The following is a 21,650-nucleotide window of genomic DNA, read 5'->3' on the forward strand; positions in this document are numbered from 1 at the left end:
AAAACACTCATTGTAAAAATTGACATAGATTGAGCCGGTGTGACATATTTTAATGGTTTGAAAAGTTATAATTTTTATTTATTTTTTTACTCCAATAAAATTAAAATATGTTACCGAGTCTTCTCCTACAAGTACAACAAATTATTTTGTGGACCAAGGTGTCGCACTGATCCAAAATACACAATTTATATACTAAATGTTCACAATTTACCTTTTAAAAATTCACAATTTTTGATGACCCTGTATTGTATTCATAAATTTCAAAACTTAAAAACACAACTTATATTCTAGAAGTTAACAATTCTAATACTAAAAATACACAATTTAGGATCAGGATCCAAATTGCATGGTGGACCCTGGTCCATGGTATAACTGTACAGGTACATCATTGTACTTATCATTTTTCTAGTTTTTTTTTTTTTTTTTTTTCTCCAAAGAAAGATATTTTGAATTTTTTATTTTTTTTTTAGAAGAAGATATTTTGAAATCTTATTTACCAATTGTTGGATATTTTGAAGATCTTTTCGAAGTATGACAATTGTTGCTAAGCCATGCCCTTTCTTACTATAGAGTATTAAAATTCATCATTAATGCAATTTCTTATTTTTACAATATAGTATTAAATATATAAGTAATATATATTTTATTATTTTAAATTTTTATTTAAAGAATACTTTAGATCATATAGTTATAAATGTTAAATTTATTAATGTGACATTTTTTGTTGAAAATTATAAAGTGGGGATGATAATTTTTGACAAATAGAGGGAGTATCAATTTCAATTTTCAACCAATTATTCATTCTCTCAAAAGGTTGAATCCCCAATCGACTGAGTATTTGGGAGGAGGTAAATCACAATGACTCAAAACAGAGCTAAATGTCGTTGCGCACAAGGGATCTATCCACTTTGGACAGAATCCCCATACTCTTCTTCCAAATACTGTCTACTAAATCAGTGAGCTAAACCTGTGCAGACAATTTCAACCAATTATTGACAAATAAATATGATGTTGGCCTTCCATAAACATTTTTTTTTTCTTTTTGAACTTTATTTTCAACCTCTTTTTATGAGTATAAGTAAGCTTTTAATTTGGAACAAAAATGAAAATCTTCCAGCACCAATAATAAATCATTAAATCCTGAAGGTTCTGAAAGTGACAGCCCTGGTTGGCTGGTTGGCAGGTTTAGATGCACATAGCCATTAAACATATATGCCAATCCTCCCATGTGCTAGGATAGTTGGCATGGCAATTCCAATTGCATTAAGAATATGTGCATGAACCTGATTCTAACCTATATCGGGATCACTATTGCAGAAGACGCTAGGCGCTAATCGGACGCTCGAGAGGTCTAGCGCTTAGGCGGTCTAGTAATTCAAGTATATCGTCTCTACTTTTTTTACTCAGGGTTAGGAGTTGTAAGACGGTTATAATCCACCAAATTAGTTAACTGCATATATTAGATGGTTAGTTGAGTACATGGCTAGAGAAATAGAGAAGATGAGTAGTCTAGTAGGCAAAAAAAACCACTCGGTCGAGTTGAGTGCCAACTCAGCCGAGTTAAGCACCCGAGCTGAGTCGGCGCCTAGGGTGCCTGGTTGGCCGATTAGTCGATCAGCCGACTAAAAGTTGCCTAGGGCTGAAATCGCCTCGGCTTAGGGGCGCGTAGGCCGATTTTTACAACACTGATCAGGATATTATTTTAGTTGTTTGTTATATTTGTGATGAATGTCGCTATAATATTATCTTCATTTCTTTCGAGTAAACATTGAGTATATTAATATATATATATATAAATATATCGAAATTCAGATAATTATGTGAGCCGAGATTGATGAATAGGTAGGTCAAGAAATGAGGAATATGAATCTATCCATTCTCCATCTCCACTTGAAAATGGTGTGTTAGGCAGCTAAAGAATGGCTCAGCTGTCCCATGGCAATATGTACAATATAATGGGTCCAATATCACATGCACTGCTTTATGTTTACTTGTTTATCCACCAATTCTCCAAAGCATATATGCATGTGAGTTGAGAGTTTGGCTAACTTTAATTTTGGTCAATCAATAGTTGGTATGTCATATGTGTGTTAGGTTTATTGATGTCTAATAATAACATTTCATGTGAGAGTAGTTATTACCTGTGGGTTAATGTTATTCAATATTCAGGTTGTTAGAGGTATAATAGGTGAGAATGAGAAATTAAGGAGTTCATATATCTCTCTCATTTCATGTGTGCACTTTTTATTTTTTTTTTTGGATTGCTAAATGATAATTGATAATGTTAATTAGTTTGGGTCAGCTGCATAGCTAGGAAGGTAGTATGAAAGAAATAGTGAGGTAGAATGTTTTACGTGGAAGCCCCAAAAAGAAAAAAAAAAAAGAAAAAATCACAAGTTTTTTTTAGGTCGGGTTAGGCCAAATTTACGTGGAAACCCAAAAAAAAATATATATATTAAGTCGAGTTAGGCCAAATAATGTGATTTAAATAATACAAGTAGTTGCTCCCCCCCTCCCCCCCCCCCCCTCCCCTCCTCCTCCTAAAGTGCAATAAATGTCCTTTATATAGAGGGGGAAGGGGACACATGCCGGCCGCCCGGCATGCATGCCCTCCATGTATATCTTTTAGAGATTTAGTGATGAAGTTACGCTTGCCAAGTGCCCTTAATTAGAGGTCTGATCACGTGACAGGATGACGTTTGGCGTAGGTCTTGCAAACACTTGGTGATCATTGTGTGGTTATTAACTGTGCCGACCGAGAGGTCATAGGGCGACCGGGAGGTCTACTTTGGTGATTAGGAGGCCTACTGACAAGGCGACTAGTAGATAGGCATACACTCTCCAGATCGGAAAATTAAATATACTAGATCGGTCGGAAAATGCACTTACAAGACTGGGAAGCGCTCTTGAAAACACTTGCATTGTAAGACCAAAAAATGCATTTACGAGACCAGGAAGTGCACTTGTGATTCCCGTAGGGTAAGTAGGCCGGGTTGTCATATAACCCTATCAATAATCAACCATAATTCTAGAGGCAATATGCAATATGCACGCACACATATATATTAACACATCCAAGTGAGAACCGTTATTTAATAGAAAGCTGAAAATCAATCATATACATTGATCCGAGAATATCAATGGGTCTAAAGCAACAAAAAAATATGACAAAAGAATGCGATGACATTTTGATAATTGTTTGATCTCAAACTTTGAGTGCATTCTGCAACACTATTAAGTGTATTATTAGATATCTACAAAATGTAATATCTTTTAGTACACTTTACATATCATCAAATGCACTTGTACATAATAACAGAGGATGTATTTTCTAGTGTATGAAAGTGCATGCTTGCATTTGATCCCAATTTTTACTTGATATGTTTCTCCTCTCTCTCTCTATATATATATACACACACACAAACACATATAATTAATTAAAAAAATATGGATGATTACTGAATCCTGAAGTCACATACAGGTAGTGGGAGGCCACTTGCCTCTCCTGATAATTAGGAGTGAAATGCGCAATGAGAATTGAAACAGGATATGATTGATCCTATGCAACAAATTTTAAGATTATTACAACATTGAATTACACAACAACTACATTATTTTATTTAATTTAATTAGGAGAATTATGAGAGAATCTGTGGTCAACTTTACAATACTACAAAATTGACGCTATGCAGGAGTGAGGAGTCCAAGCAACCGTACGTTCAGCTTCATATATATAAAATAATAAATATATAATTTAATTATCAACTTAAAATTTTAATTGACCTATTAGAACTAACCTGCAAGTATGAGAGGCTAATGATTAATGAGTAACAAGTGTAATAGATTCATGTAAATGAGTTCATATTGATAAATTTGAATTTGTTAGTTTTGTGTCACAGTTTGTGTTGAGTTAATATTTGGTTGATAACTTGAGTTAGATTTTAGGACATAGTAATGAGTTTTGTGTTTGATTATTAACAAAACTTATGAAATGCTATTGTAAATATATACTCTCAAATAGCGTTTAAGACAATGAAGGATGAAGGCATGAAGCCAAGGAATGAAAGAGAAGAAAGCCTAAACTTTAACATTGCTAAGTATATAATATAAAACTCTGTATATAAAATATAAATATATAGTATAATTATCAATTTAAATTATTAATTGAGATAAAACACATCCTTCAGATTTCATTAATTGCGGAATGATAGAAAGCCGCAAATAGGATCACTTTTTCAAGCTTTGGGAACAACAGCATTAGAGACATGAATATCCTTGATGTGAAATTTTAAATTTTAATCTACTTTTTTATGTTGTTGCAAATAAAAGTGAAAAAAAGAAAGCAGCCAGCTGGTAATTAAGCATCCAATTATGGCAGACATCAAATACCCATCATTGTGATTAAATGTGTTAATTGCAAAGTTAAATTCCCACATGCAACCATTATAGCAAATCATACACAACTCAGATTGATTTCAATTGCACTGCACATCCAAAAGGACAATAATGCTGCTCTTCCATTGACAATGACAATTGAAAAAAGAAAATTAAAGTTGCTATTTTTTTTGTTTCCCAATAACATTGTTGACATTCACACTATATATAATATCCTAGGACTCAAAGTACTGAACAACACAGCTCAGAACAAAACTAAAATCAATCTATAGTTCCTATAAAAATAAAATCAGAACCCAAGCACAATATGCAGTGTAGAACCAAACACTGACTGAGACACAAAATAACAGGGGATGACAACGCTTCCGCGCCTGCATCTACACTACTAGCATGCATATATATATATATGTATATGTATGCTTCTTCGGTAGAGAACCAGGCCGAGGTTGCACAACTTTTTTATACCCAATGGGGAATGACATAAATTGACAGTGCAAAAAATGTACACTTGCCAATGGGTGACTGACTCCAAACAAAGGGTAAGGGGTGGGTGGGTGGGTGGTGTAATATGGGCAGGCAATTGGGTGGTATGGGTGTGAGGTAGTCATGATAAAAATAGATATCTAAAAAAAAAAGACCAAGACTGTTTTGATATTTGTATAGGTGCTAACAGGTGCGGCCACGGCGGCAACCTAGAGGGCCAGCATTTGCAGTCATGGTGCCTACCATAGAAGAGGACTTGGCACCTAAGCTTGAAGCTCTTGCATAGCTGGCTGAAGCCCCGGCTCCAGATGGAGTGAAATAGGCTCCATTCAGCATCAAGTCGCCCTCCGATCTCCAATTCCAACCCTTCCATTCGCTCTCTGATGTTTCAACCCTTTTTGTCACCTGTTTTAGTAACCCAATTAATATATAGAAGCATTCTATCACATGGCAAAGTACAGAGAGATTAATGAGAGGGTGGTGGAGTACCTCCTTGGCAAAACTGTTGGCTGGAGCCAGATATCTGTTGCCTTGGCTGTTTATGGTGGGGCTAGCACTTCCACCGATGGCATACATCTCCCAGTGAGTGTAGTCATTGTTCACCACATGGAAGTATCCATGCCTGCACCTGCATTTTCATCACCATTTCTTTAAACTTAGTAATCAATCTGGAATGCCCTAAATCACAATTATATATACATACTTCAATAATTACCTTGGCATTCTCTGAATGAGACCTTCCCCAAAGTGGTTATAAGCGATGGTCACTTGCATTTGCTTATCTCTTGTATAGGAGTCACTGTGACCCAATAGCATCACCTGTTCCATGTTAACTCCACCAAATTAGTACAGTTTTCCTCAAACTTAAGAAGGACATAGCTAGCTAAAAGGAGTTTCATGTGAAAATGAAGAGACCTCGTTGTGGTGGGCGAGGTGATTGTTAGAGATAGTGATGGCGGTTGAGCCCATGACAGCGTCAACAAGGCCATCAGCACAGTGACTTAGAGAATTGTGATCAATCCAGATATGGCTTGAGCCAAAGATAGAGACGGCGTCACCATCAGCCATAGTCCTCCAACCATAATGAGACGGTGAGCTCCTGACCATGGCATTTCCAGTGGGTTTGCAGTCATGAATGTGCAGTCCATGTATGATGACATTGGTAACGAATTGGATTGTGATGCACGCCCCATTAGCAATGTGGACGTTGGATCCACGGGCATCAATGGTCTTGAAGCTGTTCATGATCAGCTCTTGCTTCAACTGTATAACCATGTCACGCTTGAACACAATCCACAAGGGCTCCTCCTGGATAACAGCGTGGCGAAGAGTGCCAGGCTTGGGGTTCACAGGATCATCATCACCAGCATCAGTGACAACGTAGAATCGACCATCACGCCCACCAATGGCATTGCGCCCAAATCCAATGCCACAATCAGCAAGTCTCTTGCGGTTCTTTTGCCAATTGGGATCACAACGCCAGCAATCATCAATTGGATTACCAGTCCCACATGAAAAATAACCCAGTTTTCGCCTCTCAGTGCTGTTTCTGATGGTCCTGTTAATTCAAAGAATCTAATCAGTGCCAAAATATCATCAACTTAATCCCAGAAAGTTGTCATATAAGAATTAAAACATCATTTTCACTTGACAGTCTAAAATATAATCAGCCTAAATCATTGTATGTCTAGCCAACAGGATACTAAACATTTTTCCAGTCAATATCATATAATAATTGTGGTTACTTGTTGCTACTGTGTGTCGGTGGAAACAATAATAGGCTTGGGTAATCTTCTTGTCCTCACAAAGAATTAAAACTTTAAATATTCACCAAGCATTTAGTCATCTGGTTTCATATGTACTAGTTTTTCCCATTGTTGGTAAGTATTATTTAGTATTAGTATATATATACAGCAATGATATACAAGGCCCTTTCTTATTAAAGGCCACACATGGCTGATGCTGTCAGAGTGAAAAAGATAGATTATAAGTACAAATCAAAATGATATCATCGACAATTTTTCTTTCATGCACATGCACTCAAGCAGAGAGAGCCACAGCAACACGTCAACAATATCTTCCTATAAAAATAAAATAAAGTCATTTATTTCATTTTTATATACGGCATTAGGATAGTTAAGCAAGAAGTTTTGACCCTTTGACAGCCATAGGATGATAGGAAATATCAATCAAGTATCAGAATCTGGAATAGATTGCAGGATAGGAGAATAACATATTTACTGCTCAAGACAGATCTGACTGTACATGCATTTGACTTACCCATAGCTACAATTTGACTACTCTATTATAAAACTGAAACACAAAAGACGAAATCCCTCACCCTGAACTCCACATCACGGCTTTACATAATTTGCGAATGCAGTAAATCGCGGTAACTCAAGACCTATTAGGTGGGAAGACCAGTGCCAAGTGCCCAAGAATTAACAATATTCAGACAACATTATCAATTGGAGTTGTTGAATCATTTGTTATGGAACATTTATTTAGTTCTTGGGTTTTAATTCATTGAGGGAGGGGGGTAGGTGGGTACATGCTTTTTAGGGACTTGAGGTTTGGGTACTGGGTAGGTCTGTCACATGAAGAGTGGTTTCATAAATGCAAAAGTTTGAGAACAAAACACACTTTTTTTTTTCACTTAATGCAAGAACTAAACACAACTAATGGCAGATCAGAACATGAAGAAAACATCATAGTTTAACTTATAGTTGAAGAAATTAAAGGATAGAGGCACCCACTCTACAACCATGGAGACAACCTCTTCTGGGTCATCCACTGCATGCTTGCTCAAAGCTTCCTCCACCTCGGCCAACCTGGACCATAAATGACCAAAACAATTTTACATAAGAAATTCATGAGAAGAATGTAATATTGCGATTGATCCCCAAAAAAAATAATAATAAATAAATAAATTGCGGGAACAGAGAAGGGCATTTTGGGAAAATCAGTAAAAGGTTTGGGCAACCGACATTTATGATTTATCCACTATTCCACGCTGCAAAAGATGACACAAAGTACAGAGAGCAAAGCAAGACACTGCTCATTTGCTCAAGGCGGAGGAGATTCCGCTACGCACACAGTGCTTTTCTAGAGAGAAAATTTGAGGCTCTTTCAGTTAAAGGGAGAGAGAGAGAGGGGTAGTTTTGGAAGTACAGGAAAGGAGGGGAGAGCGGTTAAAGAACCAATGAAGATTTGCAGTTGCAGAGCAGAGGAACCCGAGGGAAGGAGGGAGGGGTGGGCTTTAACGGAATAAACGGTTGAGATCTGAGAATCTCAACGGCGGAAATTGCTCCAATGATCCTTATCAAGTTATCAGATGCTTTGTATTGAAGCAGCTGGTGGATATTAGGATCGGACGGTAGACATTTAACGAATATTTTTGGAACCAAAAACGAACCGTTGAGATTCATCAGAACAACCAGTGAGTCGACTCAACGATTCCAAACCAAAAACAAAGAGTAATTCCGGCAACGACTCGTTACCTGGCCGCCATTGTCGAGTTATACGATCTCTGCAACTCCTCTTCCTCCACAGTTCTGAAAACCAAAATCAAACACACAAATCAAAACAAAACCTACATATACCACAATGCTTATACGAAGAATTGATTATCTTCTCTCAACAAACAAGTAAACCAACAGAGTAGAGCTAAGATCTTTGAACAACCACAATGCGAGTAATTCTACTCAAAATTCTGTAAAAATAGAGATTAATTTAGCAGGAAACAAGGTCAGCTGCAAAAATCTCACAAAATTTTAGTTAAAAAAGTATGTGCACTGCGGAATTCCAAGGTTTGTAGCAGAGAAGTAGAGAGAAAGAGGGAAAATGTGAGCAATGTATCTGAGAGAGAAGCCGAACCTGGACTCAGACATTTCAGTTTTCTGGACTCTAGCGACAATGCCGACAACGAACAAGAGAAGCAACAAAGAAGTCAGACTCAAGTTAACGCAGTTCTTCGAGACCGCCATTGCAGCTGCGTTTTCGAGCTCTCTTCTCTCTCTCTCTCTCCAATGGATCTGAAAACACGGAGAGAGAAATGGAAGAAGAAAATACAGAAAGAGAGAAAGAACAGAGGAAAGAGCAGAGAGAGTGAAAGACGAAGCACTAAGCCCAATGTAACGGCCTCTTTATATAGCCCTCTGTGGCTTTCAGAAAACATCCGAATTAACGGCCGTTTAATAACTGACTTAAACGGAGAAAACGGGGAAAAGGGATAAAAGGAAAAAAAAAAAAAAAAATCCTATTCTCCGGTAAGGGGTCGGGTGGGTTGATTCGTTTATTTATTGGGTTCACTTAAACCTTTACTTTTTACCCGCTCCACTTTTGATTTTGAGGATTCACTGCCATAGTCACATGTTCATCTTGACTCGTTGTCACGTGACGACTCACTTCTTTTATCGTGGATGCTCAAAATTATTACGAACTTCCAACCATCCCAATCCGCATTTAATCGTCTACCCAACAACTATTCTGTTAGTTTTATGTTAATTTGATATTAAAAACATAATGGATTTTGCCAACCACTTTATGCTCGGTTGATACCTTTCTGACACTCTTTTAGAAGGACAATGGATTGAATTCCGGTAGTGAGATATTTGACTTAATATATTGAACAGATAATATCTTGTAACAAATTCGATAGTACTCACTCACTAAAATTTTAATCTAAATTTATATGATATACTAAAAGTTTTGAATATACCCAATTTGGTTGGCGTGATTGGCCGTGTACTCTTATTCTTTAAAAGAGGTCAAGAGTTTGAACCCTCTCTTGTATGAAAAAACCCAATCTAACCAGTACTTTGATGATACGGGCTTAAAAGGGATTTGTTTTTTTTTTTTTTTTGAAGAAAAAAGGGATTTTTTTTTAAGAGTTAGAATTTATATGTATTATGTTAGATTATGTGTATTATTATTTCAAAAAAGATTATGTGTATTCTGTTATACAATTATGTACATTCGAAACATGAAATTTTTTTAAAAGAAATTAACAGCAGACACGAGAAATGAAATTTCAAAAAAAAAAAAAAATACAAAACGACGCCATTTTGGGTCCATTGTGCACCCTGGTGCACGATATAATTTGCCGCTCAAGACACCTCATGGTCTGACAAAAAAAATTGAACCTATAAATAAATGTGATATATTATTAGCTTTAAATTATTTAATATTTTGTATTTACTAAGATGGATTTAACCAAAGTTTTGTAAATTTGGAATCCTTAAATATTAGTTATAGTCTTTAAGTGAGTGGTTAGAAAGTGTAATGTTACGGACTGAAGTACATCCTTTATATAATAAAACTATATGGTTTGAGAAATAATTAATATTACAATTAATGCCACAACATCATTTATTATAAAAAAAAAAAAAAAAAAAAAAAAAAAAAAAAGCACAACATTTAAATAATAAAATAGCTATATATTATATAATCATATAAAAAATATACTTTTGAAAAATAAAATAGCTATATATTATATAATCATATAAAAAATGTGTTCAATTAGAGTTTAAATTTACACATACAAAATTTGAAATTTGCTTTCCAAATGTAATTATCTTAGTTATTATTTGTATTTTGATAATTATAATATAGATGAAATACAATTAAGAGTAAATCAATGTAATTATGTAAATTATCTCTATAAGTTTATTTGAATATGCACATAATTAGAGATTATATTAACCAATTAACCATACAAAAATATAATTTTAATTTTAATTTTAATTTTAATTTTAATTGTAATTTTGTATTCTATAAAAATAATAAATACTTGACCAATGGAAGCTCAAAAATATTATTATATTAAATAATTTAAAATATTCTAGTTTTTCTATTTTTTATTTATATTTATAATAACATAATTTTTTTCTGTGCATCGCGCGGGTGAATTACTAGTATATAATATATTGCTAAAGTCATGTTGTGGTGAGATTTTCATGTTTTAAGAATACTGATGGGATTAAGAATCTAATGTCTAAAAATTGTCTCCTCTCATCAAATCAACTAAATTTAATGAAACCTGTTATTTTCGTTCTTAAAAATTGGTAAATCGCTATGTAATATTCACTTCAAATTTTATTTATCAGTTTTTTTATTATTATTAAAAAATTCTATGTTTGTTTTTGTCTAAAATACCATTGTTCGAAATAATAAATAAACAGATAAATTAGAAATAAAATATTTATTTATATATACAAAAATTTTAAATAATATAAAATAAATAAATTTATTTATTAATTTTTATATCTAAGTGATCCCAATTTTGTCACACTTATCTTAATTATTATAAATCCCATAAGATCTCGCCCCTAGAACTGCTATAGAGGTAAATCACAGGCAAATTATATTATGCACCGCGGTGCATAATCGATTATGCACCGCGCGTCTTTTTTTTTTAAATGAAAATTAACAGTGTTTATTTCCACCGTTTCGCACCCTTTTACAAAAAGTAACCCTGTTATTCAGTGTCATTTTGTATACACTGCAGTTTCAGTTGAACACAACTACAGTTTCATTTCGATATAACTATAGTTTCATTCGATATTTTATAGACTCAAATATGTGAAAATGTTACTCCGTATTTAATTTTATTTTATATACACTATAGTTTTATTAAAACACAATTACATGATCATTTTGATATAATTACAGCTTCATTGTACAATATACACTCAAATATGTGAAATGTTATTCAGTTTCAGTTTATATACACTGCAGTTTCATTTCACTATAACTATAGTATCATTTTGATATAACTGCAGTGTCGGTTTGGATATACTGTAGTATCAGTTGGTGTTTAATACACCAAACAAACGGACTCCGTTAACTCTAACGGCGGACCGTTTCTTTACTTAAAGAAACGGCGCCGTATATGGGCCGCGATGCATAATCGATTATGCACCGCGGTCTATAATATAACAACTGATTATATTCTGCACCGTGGTGCATAATCGATTATGCACCGCGCGTTTTTTTTTTAAATGAAAATAAACAGTGTTAGTTTCCGCCGTTTCGCACCCTTTTGCAAAAAGTAACTCTGTTATTCAGTGTCATTTTGTATACACTGCAGTTTCAGTTCAACACAACTACAGTTTCATTTCGATATAACTATAGTTTCATTTGATATTTATAGACTCAAATATGTGAAAATGTTATTTAATTTTATTATATATATATATACACTATAGTTTCATTAAAACACAACTACATGATTATTTTGATATAATTACAGCTTCATTGTACAATATACACTCAAATATGTGAAATGTTATTCAGTTTCATTTTATATACACTACAGTTTCATTTCACTATAACTACAGTATCATTTTGATATAACTGCAGTGTCGGTTTAGATATATTATAGTGTCAGTTGGTGTTTAATACACCAAACAAGCGGACTCCGTTAACTCTAACGACGGGCCGTTTCTTCACTTAAAGAAACGGCGCCGTTTTTTACCGCGGTGCACATGCACCACAGTCTATAATATAACGACTGTAAATCACAAGTGGCCAATCAGCCCACCGGTTTTACCAAAAAAAATCAGCCCACCGGTTTTACCAAAAAAAAAATTAAAAAAAAATTAGCCCACCAGTCATACAATTATGTGAGCACAAAAGATAGACTTAGGGTTGGGGTTCAGCCTTTTGGAAGAATGTGAGCACAAAAGATTCAAAAATCTATTTATTTTATATACACGCATGCACACAGACATAATGGTAATTTTGATATATTGGGTCTTGAGAATGGTTATTCTCATTGAAAATGAAATAGTAAATTCTATTCTGAAATTTTAAAAATAATCTAAATAACGGAATAGACCTACTCAATAAAATTTTATTTTATGTTCTGTTTATTATGCGAATCAAACACAATGCAAATGCGATAACTTTTTTTTTTTGAATGCGCAAATGCGATAACTTACTTTTTCATGAATTTATGTAATAATTAATAAAATTTTTTTTTTAATATTTAATAGATTTTGAAGATGTTGAGAAATAAATAAAAGTAAATTAGGAGGTAGAGCGGAGATTTAACGGAACCCTAATGAATACCCATGAGCTTTTTCCGAAATTTAGGTGTATTTAATGCTTTTTCCCTTCTCTCTCTCGTCCCTTTACTCATTGCCACGTAGGATAATTCCGTCTATTGGGCAAATACCGTACCGTTTGGATAGTACGAATTAACATCCCTAGGCGGAAGACGACGACAGGATTCACGAGGATTAGCTGATTGATTCCACAAAATTATTATCCCTTATAATAATATATATATAATTTTAAAATTCAAAATATTAGTTGTATTACATTTTTAATCAAATCTAATACCACGTCTAAACTCTAAAGTGCATTATTAATTTTTGTACTTTAAATTATCTGTAAACTTTAGATTCAACACTTAGCTTGATTGTCCGCACATATTTAACTTATTGATTCAGTAGGAAGTATTTGAGAGAACAAACTAAGGTTTGAACCTTGACAACGTCAGTTTAGGGATTATGTCTAAAGTGAGTAGATCCCTTGTGCGCACGACATTTGGTCATGTTTGCTAAGTCATTGAGTCACCGTGTTTTATATCATTCCAAATGCGCTGTTGAGTCTTTCGGGTTGGAATTCAACATTTTAGAAGAAGATTTTACGAACAAAAGATAAGACTCGAGATGTTTTTATAATTACACGAAGTAATATAGTATAATACAAAGTATAACGTAAGAGATAAATATGATGCCGAAAAATTATTTTGCGTTTTCACATCTAATACAAAACATAGAAAGAGGAATGTTACATCACCATTATATATTTTTTCCTCTATCATTTTTCATGATATGACATTATCTAATTGAATTTTTCAGTATTTAATTATTAATTAATTAGTGATGCGATCAAATAGGCCATAGACACGTAATGAATAAAAGTCACATCAGGAAATAATATTAGCGGAAAAATTCAGTAGAAAAAAAAAAAAAAAAGCATTTTCCATATAGAAAATGCGGAAAATAGTTTGCTTAAGCGGAAGTCTCGGCGGAGGACATTCGGAAAACCGGGTCCAAGGGCGGGTCACCATTCATTGCACATTTTAGCCTTGTTGACGTGTGATTTAAGACAATTATATTCTGTTGAATTGAGTTGGAGGACAGACAGATTGCACATGATTTACAATTCATATTTTGCAAACCAAATTATTTTTTCTAATAAATTTATTTTCTAATGTTTGCTCTCTAATATGATATAAAATTTGAAATAAATCGATCAATTCCACTACGGGATAATAAAGAGTTCACGCAATAATTAAATTAAAAAATTAAATAACAACACTGGAAATTGAATATTAAAAAACGATTTTAGTAGAGAAACTTGATGCGAGAATTACTCAATTCAAGGTGGGATTTGATTTAGAAGGAAAAAATGTATTGGTTTTGGAGTTTGCTCATATAGACCAGGAAAATACTATGGCCCTGTTTGGTAAAAAATTGGCTTATAGACCAATTTTGACTCATTTGACTACTATTAATTGTTTGATTTAGTTAAAATATCAATATAAATGTTTGGTTAATTAGCTTTTTACAACTTCAAAAGGCTAAAATTCAAAAAGCTACTCCAAGCAACTTTTTCAATTAGCTTTTTGAGAAAAAAAATTATACCAAACAGCTATCAGTTAACAGCTAATTTACCAAACACTTTTCTACAATCAGCTAATGTTATCAACTATTCATACTCTCTAATTAACACAATCAGCTAACAGCAAACAGCTATCAGCTAACAGCCATTTTACCAAACAGGGTATATGTATTTCCCTTCTCTACTCTAGACTTTTATTTTTACACTTAAAATTTTTGATGTAGATACTTTTATCGGGTTCCAAATGAAAAAAATTAACATATCAGTGTCCATCGCATCAAGGGTAAGATTTGAAAGTATATGCACTATAACTCTATAGACGGAAACATATGTGTACATTGCTGACCCCCTATTCCAATCTGACTTTTTGACACCAAAAGAGGAGAAAATTCAGGCAATGCTGCCTTAATTTGTCTCTTCACATGAAGTTTTAAAGAATTCAAGGAAAAAAAAAAGAAAAAAAGAAAAGAAAGAAAGAAGAGTTTGCCTTTAGAAGCCATGTGACTTCATTTGGTTGGTGCTTAGTAATCTTTCAAATTGAATTCAAATTATGCTTGTGGTTTTCTACTCCATTCATGTGTTTGTTATACCCATCCACTTAATTATAATACCAAATCATATAAATATATAATGTGTTTATGTACAAAGACGTGTGTAAACCAGTTGAAACACATTTCACAATTTACTTCCTTCCCTTATCTTCAAGACAAAATCGGTGATAAATTCTTATGTTTGAGGTTCAAACTTATATAATGTGTTGAACTTAAATATATAAAACAATTAATGTATAGTCTCATTAATTATTAGATTAAACTTTTAGTTATGATAAAACATATTCTTTAATCGAGTCACTTTTGTGCCGAATACTAAAAATTGTGTGCACATGCACTCACTTTTTCATTTGATTTAATACTTCTCTCAAAAGGTTGAATCCCAAACTTCAAGGGCCCCTACCACCCCCACCCGACAAAGCATATTTACGGTATTTGATCTCCACACTGCCGCTGCCAATGTTCGAACCTGGGCCTCTTCTCACAAATATTGTCTACTGAACCAGTGAGTTAAACTCGTGCAAGCATCATTTGATATGATCTAATACGTGTGTAGATTAGATGGTGACACGTACACAATGATTACTCTTACTTGACGTGCATATTTTCAAGATTCCTCTAGAGGATTTAAACCCGTTTCTTTTTACTGATATTGTGGGCGTTACTTTGATAAGATTTTTATAAACTCTTTCTTGGTTTTACTTTTTCCCTTGTAGTAAAAGAAAATACAAAATATATTCATAAATCACCTAGATGAAGACAATTGAGGTTAAAAAATTTGAAGAAGTTAATAATAATTGGGAATGAAGTAAAAATGTAATGTGAATTATTACAAATGTTGAGCCCCTCACTTCTCTCTCTCCCTTGGGGCATTATGTTTTCCATGCAACCACCAAGTGGCTCCCATCATGAAGCCAATCTCACGCCTGTAAAACCACTAAATTAAAACACCTATATATATATATATATATATATATATATATATATATATATATATATATATATATGATTTTACCTCATGCACCCAAAAGTTACTTAACCAAAAAACACCATCATTTTTACACACTCCACCAAGGGAACCGTCTCCATTCATTGCTGCTTTGGACCATTAATTTTCATCTCTCTCTCTCTTATCATTTTTAGTTATTCCATCGCAATTCACTGTCATAACTCTCATCAATTAACTAACTACCGGCTACTGCCTAGCTAGATAGTATTGTAGCAATAACTAACTACCCATTGTTGTTTTCAACTTTAGTTGCACTTTATTGTTGTTGTTTCCTTTTCAAATTTAAGACATACAAGTAGTGGTCTCGGTGGTTTAAGAGTGGTTGATAGGACTTGATGAATTTAGTTATTGAGAGGGATAATTCTTTTTACCCATTATTCACCCTATTAAATGTAATTTTCTTTGATTGTTGAGAGGGATAATTCTTTTTACCCATTATTCACCCTATTAAATGCAATTTTCTTTGATCGTCAACAATATATCCAACTTACATACGGGACTTTTAAAGTTACAATATATATGCTGATCGGCCAAAAAAACTTTGGGGTTTGCATCGAGTGCAATGAGGAGACTGTGCGGACAATGTCCCCATTGCAACTTATACAAACCTCAAAATGTTTTGCATATATTCACACTTTGATTGTACTCAATGTTATTAGCATCGATATCGATTGGTACCTTAAAAATTTTCATACGTATTTACACACACTCTAATTTTGAATCAGACTTTCATTTACTTAAATTTTAATATACCAAAAAGAAAAGATTAAATAGAAAAAAAAATTTAGAGTTTTTTTATGGTGTTGATTGATATCAGCCTTGATAGTACTCGATATACAATAAAAAATATTATATGAATGTTATTAACACCAATGTTAATATATATTACCTAGTACAACTATGTATATCAAACTTAGTCATATTTTGTACTATCACTATTATAGAAAAAAAAAAAAAAAGTTCGACTCTCTATGGGAACTGTCTGTTGGCCTTCAATGGGATGTTTGGTAGGATGGAATTGTAATTCCATTCCTACCAAATTCCATGAAATTGTATTTCCAGGGTTTGGTTGGAGGGAATTAGTGAATTACAATTCCATGGAATTGCAATTCCATTGTAAATTACCACTTTACCCTCATTATCATTATTATATTAATATTATATAAGGGCATTTTAGTATTTATTCACTTTTTCCTTCTTGATTCCTCATCACCTTATTCCTTCCCACCAAACAATGTAATTTAAATTCTCACTTTATTCTTTTTTCACTGAATTACAATTCATTTCCCCCCTAATTAATTTACTCCTTCCAACCAAACGCCTTGTTAATTTGAGTTGATCCACTATAGTAACCCCAAGTTGGTTTACCTTATTATAGTCATTTACCGATTAGGATCACAAGGTAAGTTTCACCCAGAGCGTACTTTCATGTAGTTACAAGCTTTCCTGTAACATCAAAGTATTATAGATTTAGACGTTAGGTTTGATTTATTAATTTAGAGTAAATAAGGACTTTTTTGAAAGTAAAACCAACTAATGTTTGGCTGTATGCATGTTTGGGGAACAATTGTAAATTTTCTCCTGCTTACGTTACTTTTAATCACCAGCAATCTTTGCTAGATTTGTGTTAATTGTGTGGTAAGATTGTATGCAGATGGATACTTGGCCCACAAAAGGGTTTAAAATCTCCCAAGTCTTGCCATTCACATGCCTTGACCTATAAGCTAGCTAGCATATATATAGACATCTTGTGTGAGAATTAATAATTATATAATGGAAATAATGATATAAAATGGTAATTTCTTGAAGAGTTCTATTATATGTACTCTCAAATTCTGCTATCTCACTTTTACTCCTAGCGTGACAAACAATGGTATGTTATTTTTATCATGTACGTCTCAGAAAAATGTCTACATCATGAATTTAATTTAAGAATGAAAGTAAAATTTGTGTGTCCATAACATAATACTTTCCTTTCTTGAATGGATACAATTATATATTAGTGTTATCTTATTATGTGTGTCATTCCCTCCCAACCTTGATTCTATAACAACAAATTTCACTTAGTTGGGATAACTCCAAATATGTCGATCAAATTGTTAGCTGGGTAACCATAAAGTTCTAAGTTAAATTCACAGTAGATCTCTTTAGTTTGAAACAATCAGCTATATGAGCAACCTTAATTAACTAGTTTACCTCATTGTAGTCCTTTTATCGACTAGTAAAATTTACTCAATACACACCTGGTAGCCACTATTGGTCTCTCAATTTAAGCTGGCTAGCTATAGGAATCCTAAGTTGGTTAGTTTACTTAGTTGTAATCCTTTCTCGACTAGGGTCACAAGGTAGTCTGGGCTTCATGCCCATAACGCACCTATTATCACATTTAGTATCATGATTTTGCTAATATTGTCACATTTGGCTCTCTGATCTATTACAATTTCAATCTAATTAACTTTAATTTTTTAGACAATTTAAAATTTTCACAATTAAAATATTATATTTATACATAAAAAATGTCCGTTTAGACATAATAAATTACATAACATAGGAAAAAAGTTAATTTAAAAAAAGCCTATCAAATTTTTATTTATTGTATAATTTACGAATGTTTTTAATAAGAAGTGGAGACGATTAAGATTGTATAATTACTGAATTTTTCTAGAACTTAACATTAATATAATGAAACAATAATAGAGGACCAATTGTGACATCATCAATACAAATCGTGAGATTAAATGTAGTCCAATAAAAAATTAATGACTTAATTTGAGACAATGCATCAATAACATCATGTGACTAAAAGTGAATCCATCCATTCTATAACTATCAATATTAACTTGTAACATGTTTAGAAATGACTTTTAAGATTTTGACTATATGCACATTTTTTACTTTTTGACCATCAATTTAACCTCTACTTTTTGCCCTTAATTTTTATTCTTTTTTTTCAAATCAACCAAATTCGCGCTCATATAAAAGACAATTGAAGTTGGATGAAAAATGATATGTTAAATAATTTAGATTGAATTTAATTAATTTGTAAAATTTAAATAAAAATATAGTTAAAATTTGACTGTTTGTTGACGGTAAAAAAGGGGATAAGATTGTAATTTTACAAGTTTTTTCCTTCCTCTTTATTTAGCAACGTCAAACCATGCAGCAATATGCTTCGATCGGCTTCCGACCGTAAAAAAAACACTGGAAATCAAATCCTTGGGCTCTCCGATGCACAATCACTGTTTCGGCTCAAACATGTTTGGAAGCCGATCAGAGCTTATTGTTGCATGGTTTGACGTTACTAAATGAAGAGGAAGGAGAAAGCTTGTAAAATTACAATTTTATCCTCACTTTTGACAGTCAAATTAACAAAGGACTAAATCGAGTAAAAATTAAATAATTGAAGACTTAATTAGGTAAGAATAATACTCGAGGATTAAATTGATAATTACGACATAGTCGAGGGACCATTTTGGTTATTAACTCTAAAAAAATATTTAATTGAGGGAAGTGGTTGGTTTGCAGCTCTATGAGGGGCCAGGGTGGGGTAATATGTCTTGGGAAGTTCACTTTTTTTACTTCATTATTATATCTATATATATTAACATTGATCTTTTACAAATAGAAAAAGTGAAAGGTAGATTTTGTAGGTCATGTTTGGTGCCACAAATTTGGCGGGTCTATACCATTCAACTTTGATAGCTTTTCTGGAACTCGAGAATCTCTAATACATAATCTCTTTAATTACTTGATTAATATAAATATTATCCTTTAGTTTCTTATGATCCAAATTCTTAATTAAGTACATAATAGTATAATATAATATACAATTATCTCCGACCTAGTATCGAAATAGTAAATAATATAAAAAAGAATATTGCAATGTATCTATTTCTGTAAGTGTAAGATATAATATGTAAAAAGAATATAGCAATGTATCTATTTCTGTAAGTGAAACATACATTTTAGTCCTGTTTGGTAAAGTAGTTAGTTTATAGGTCAATTTTGACTTATTTGATCACTATCAACTTTTTGATTTGATTAAAAATTCAATATAAGTGTTCGGTTAATTAACTTTTTGTAACTCTAAAATACTAAAATTCAAAAAACTGCTCAAAGCAACTTTTTCAATTAGTTTTTTTAGAAAGGAAATTATACCAAAGAGCTAATAACTAACAACTAATTTACCAAATATTTTTCTACTACCAGCTAAAGTTAGCAACTAGTTATACCTTTTAATTAACTTATTCAGCTAACAGCTAACAGCCATTTACCAAACATGGTCTTTGTGTCAATGTATTTGCACTTTTATGTAGTAAAATACATATGCACTTTTATTGCGTAAAATTATGAAATTTTACAGTAAATGCAATTCGTTTAATCATTTGATCTAAATGATTCATATATACATTGAAGGTAAAAGAGGATTATTTCACTAAACCAAGGCTCAAAATATTAGCAATAAAAGAGGGAGGAATGACAAGTCACTCTTCACGTTTGTACATAAAAACGCCCTCCTGAGCAATAGCATAGACAATGTGATTCACAAAATGTTTATATATATATATATATATATATATATATATATATATATATATAATAGAGCTCATATGCGGCGGGGTCTTACGGTGCGGCAGTGCGGTCAAATTCCAGAATACACCAACAGTGTTAACAATATGCACTAACAGTGTAATAAAAACATACCCCAATGAAATGTAATAAAACATCACAAAATACACCACAGACTCAAAAAAACACACCATATAACTCACCACCCCCAATGGTGTATTTCCGAACAGTGTATGGTGTTTTCACTCACACCTAATGGTGTGTGTTTGGTGATGCAGGGCTCTGTTTACTCTGTTTTGTGTGGTGTATTTTCTAACGTTGATGGTGCATATTTGGTGAATTATTGGTGTTGCCGCACCGTAAGAAATAACCGCACCGTAAGACACTGCCGCACCTGAACCCGCCTCTATATATATATATTCTTCGGTACGTCTTTAATTTAAAGCAAGAGTTGATGAAGAAATGGAACAGAAAGGAAAGAGGATGGTGGGGATGGGAAGTTCAGCCATAGCATAGGGGAAGTTTCGTGATGGAGATATGAGCTGATAAGTGTAATAACAAACTGACAACAACCCTGTAAAATTCAGGTTTTATATATATTAGTTATTGTCCTTATTCACAATAAGGACAACCAAAACCTTGTAATTAAATGCACCTTCTTTATCTTTATATATATTCACAAATATTATTATCTTTATTTTAATATTATATGGCGGTTTTTCTTTTTGTTTTTATGGAGAATTTCCTCACGTGTTTTAATGGAATATTTTACCTTGTTTGTAGACAATATATGTGTGTGTGAATTCAAATGAGGACAATTATATTATAGAGGACTGTGAGGATAAATGTAGTGTGTGTTATTAGTCGTATGTCGTGTGCATGGCCATGGACGGAGCTAGCCTGGGGGCAGTGGGGGCAGCTGCCCCCACTCATCCTATCCGACTCCTTTATATATATGTATGTATATATATACATATATAGCATTAAATGTTATATAAAATTTATAT

General features: G+C 33.0%; 1 protein-coding gene across 1 annotated transcript; it reads right to left on the reverse strand.

The window, feature by feature from the left end:
* Window positions 1-4,530: 4,530 nt before the first annotated feature.
* On the reverse strand, window positions 4,531-8,979 carry LOC109176536 (probable pectate lyase 8). The gene is made up of 7 exons (XM_019326000.1): window positions 8,755-8,979; window positions 8,379-8,432; window positions 7,635-7,709; window positions 5,794-6,436; window positions 5,594-5,697; window positions 5,368-5,506; window positions 4,531-5,283 (listed from the first exon to the last, which is right to left on the reverse strand). The coding sequence occupies exons 1-7, from the start codon at window positions 8,862-8,864 to the stop codon at window positions 5,062-5,064; spliced, it is 1,347 nt and encodes a 448-aa protein (XP_019181545.1). The 5' UTR covers window positions 8,865-8,979; the 3' UTR covers window positions 4,531-5,061.
* Between the last annotated feature and the right edge of the window lie 12,671 nt (window positions 8,980-21,650).

This window comes from Ipomoea nil, unplaced genomic scaffold (assembly GCF_001879475.1).
Source record: "Ipomoea nil cultivar Tokyo-kokei standard unplaced genomic scaffold, Asagao_1.1 scaffold0706, whole genome shotgun sequence".
In the NCBI taxonomy this organism is placed as follows: domain Eukaryota; kingdom Viridiplantae; phylum Streptophyta; class Magnoliopsida; order Solanales; family Convolvulaceae; genus Ipomoea; species Ipomoea nil.